This window comes from Myotis davidii, unplaced genomic scaffold (genome assembly GCF_000327345.1).
Source record: "Myotis davidii unplaced genomic scaffold, ASM32734v1 scaffold46, whole genome shotgun sequence".
In the NCBI taxonomy this organism is placed as follows: domain Eukaryota; kingdom Metazoa; phylum Chordata; class Mammalia; order Chiroptera; family Vespertilionidae; genus Myotis; species Myotis davidii.
Genome location: NW_006383006.1, coordinates 5,816,338 through 5,819,606, shown reverse-complemented (window position 1 = coordinate 5,819,606; position 3,269 = coordinate 5,816,338). Strand labels below are relative to the sequence as shown.

The window sequence follows — 3,269 nt, the reverse complement described above, 5'->3', positions numbered from 1 at the left end:
TTTACTAAACATTAGAACTGGTTTAATCCCTTCATACAGTACTGGGCTTGAAGTACGGAGCTGGCACCATTCAGATCCTACTCTGCTCTTCCTTAATGGGAAGTCTCACAGTCACTTTACTTCTTTGAGTTTGGGTCACCTCATGTGTAAATTGAGCACAGTAGTGAATACCTGGAAACTCTCTAGATTCTCCAAGACCTTCCTGCACACAAAACTCTGGGCAGGTTAATGCCAGGGCAAAACAGTCTAATTCTGCACTTCCTATTAGCTAACTAGCTTATTTAGCTCTACATCTAAATTTGTTTCTTAACAGCCCAGTTTCTGTTCTCAGCTTGTGGTCCATCCTGACCTTTTGGTTCTTTTGTTAAAAGTAGATAACTAGTATCTCCTCATTGGCATGTATATTTTTTGCATGCATAAGTGTAGAAATTCTGGGTCAGGCAATTTCCAATGGTTTGAGAAGACCCATGAAAAGTAAGGTAGTTCTGTAGAAAAGTAGAAGCATAGTCCAGAAAGGAGTTTCCATGAACTTAAAGAGAAAAACCCAGCTCCTTGGATAGTAAACTAATACCCAGTCAGCAACAGCTACTGTGAGATGCAACTAGACAGCACTGGGCTAATGTATCTTTTCACCCTTCACCTCCCTACCTCCTGGCAACACAAGATGGTTTGAATTACTATGCCTCTTTCTCATTGGTTCTTCTACCTCAAGACGCTTCACCACTGGTAAATACAAGATGCAGATGCTGCTCTGATTGGCTGATCTGTTGCTAGGGTAAAGGCCAGCATGGTGATGCTGCTTTCCCAGATGTGGTCTCCTTCAAGCCCTGAACACACACACACACACACACACACACACACCCATTTGGTCTCTCTTGACCTTCCACCCGTGGGACAGTCCCTCCCTCCTCCTGTGGTTGCAACAGTAAACAAGCAGTCCATCCAAGGGTTCCCTGGAGACCCAGAGGTTTTCATCTTTGCAGTGTAGCCTACTAAAGCTGATTTTGTATAATCTATGAAGGCACAGTTGGGGGAAATCAGCCTTTGACAATCAAGAACACACACAACCTCCACAAGCAAGAGATCATAGATTTTTCTGATGACTGAACCCCTCTAACAGCCACTGGTGCAGATAGGTATGGCTTTGTATGTGCAGTAAATGGGTGAAAATGAGGAGCTTGCTAGTCCCTAACTGCTACCACATGCAGCTGTGCCTGAAATTCCACTATTAAGATTTATTCCTTTATGTACTATATATTCTTCTTCTAGGCCTACTGTTAAAATACAATGAGCCTAAAATCTGTTCTGAAAGGTATTTGAGAAAGTTTCTTTAGTATCAAATAAGTTTAGATATGTCAACATATTTCAGCACCCCCAGTAGTAGGTAGAATAATGGCCCCCAAAGAGGTCCATATTCTAATCCATGGAACCTGTGAATATGTCACTTTATATAACAAAAGGGCAGATCTGATAAAGGTTCAAGACCTGGAGATAGAAAGGTTATCCTAGATCAGCGGTTCTCAACCTGTGGGTTGAGACGCCTTTGGGGGTCAAATGACCATTTCACAGGGGTCGCCTAAGATCATCGGAAAACACATATATAATTACATATTGTTTTTGTGATTAATCACTATGCTTTAATTATGTTCAATTTGTAACAAAGAGAATACATCCTGCATATCAGATATTTACGTGACGATTCATAACAGTAGCAAAAAATTACAGTTATGAAGTAGCAACAAAAATAATTTTATGGTTGGGGGTCACCACAACATGAGGAACTGTATTAAAGGGTCTCGGCATTAGGGAGGTTGAGAACCACTGTCCTAGATCATCTGGATGGACCCAATCTAATCACATGAGCCCTTAGAAGCAGGGAGATTTTCTTGACTGTGGTCAGAGAAAGAGCTGTGACAGAAGCCAGAAAAATGCTATGTTGCTGACTTTGAAGGTAACGGAAGGGGGCCACAAGCCCAGGAACACCAGTGAATGCCTCTAAAAACTAGAAAATAGAAAACTAATTCTTGCTTAGCCCAATGAGATCAGGTCAAACTTCTGTTATACCAAACTGTAAAATAACAAATTGGTGTGGCGTTAAGCTACTAAATTTATGGTAGTTTGTTATAGCAGCAATAGAAAACTAGCACTTCCCTCCGAGATTCATGATGCACTTTGGCATATTAGAATCTCTTGGGAGACTTTCAGTAAAGATGCTCATTTAACCCAGAATTTCAGAAACTTATTTGAACAGCAAACACTTATTCTCCTGTAACATATATTAGCATCTTAGAAAATGATGTGGGAAATACTGCATTCAAACATTAACTGTTATTAACATCTTATTATGATTGAGCTCATATGTTTTCAACGTGATAGCTAGGTGAGAGAGACTAGGACACAGGACAGGTGCAACTCTGATACGATGATTACAGAACTAGAATCCAGCTCTTCTGAATTCAAGAGTTGGAAACAACTGGGTCAAAGTAGCCTAAGAACTCTGGACACATATGAGACTTGGGGCAGACATCAAGGGATGATCATATAGCCTGGCCAGCCACCCCAGAAAAAAGACAAGCCAAATGCAAGCAGTCAAAAATTTCTCCCTACACTTAAAACATCAAAGAAGTTTTGGTGCTTAAAGTGTCTTTGACTTGGCCCAGAAACTGGCCTTACACGCAGAAAGCAGAGAACTTATACCCCTTAAACCTGGGGCACCTGGCAGCCACCGAGCCTGGAAACTACAACTCCCATTACGCACCGCGACTGCGTGGGTTAAACCTGGGATAAACTACAAACCCCAGAATGCCTTGAGCAAGAGGCGCGAATAAGAGCGGAGGGGCGTAGTTACGTCGTCCGTGCGGGACCGTTAAATTTGAAAGTTGGCGGCTAGTCTGGAGGTGGCTGGTTCGTTACGGAGTTAGGTGCGTGCTTTTCCTAGGTTGCGGAGCACCCTCTGGTCGCTTTGATACCTCCAAGGACAGGTTGCAGAAGGAAGCCCCGACGGTCTGCGGCCCTGAGGAAAGGCCCACAGCGGGACAAGGACCTGAGCCGGGCATGCAGGATGGCGGCGAAGAAGGAAGAGGGTGCTTTGAGGTAGGTGCGAGAGCTGAGGGCTGGTCCTGCGAGGCCCCCCTCGGAACAGGCAAGGAGAAGGGCGCACGGTCAGCAGAAGAGCAGGCCGGGCCGCAGCCTCCCTCCTGGTGGAGTATGACGCCGGGGGCGGAGGTGCAGACTCGGGGTAAGCCCTGACCTCCGCGTGGCCGACCGGC

At 44.6% G+C, this 3,269-nt stretch overlaps 1 protein-coding gene across 2 annotated transcripts in view; it reads left to right on the top strand.

Annotated features, from left to right (window-relative positions):
- Positions 1–2,869: 2,869 nt before the first annotated feature.
- Positions 2,870–3,269, top strand: part of BUB1B (BUB1 mitotic checkpoint serine/threonine kinase B) — a 73,996-nt gene continuing 73,596 nt past the window's right edge. For both annotated transcript variants that reach the window (XM_006778092.2, XM_015557605.1), the window contains exon 1: positions 2,870–3,093. In XM_006778092.2, coding sequence (XP_006778155.1) covers positions 3,062–3,093 — 32 coding nt within the window. In that variant the 5' untranslated portion in view covers positions 2,870–3,061. The remainder of the gene's footprint in view (positions 3,094–3,269) is intronic.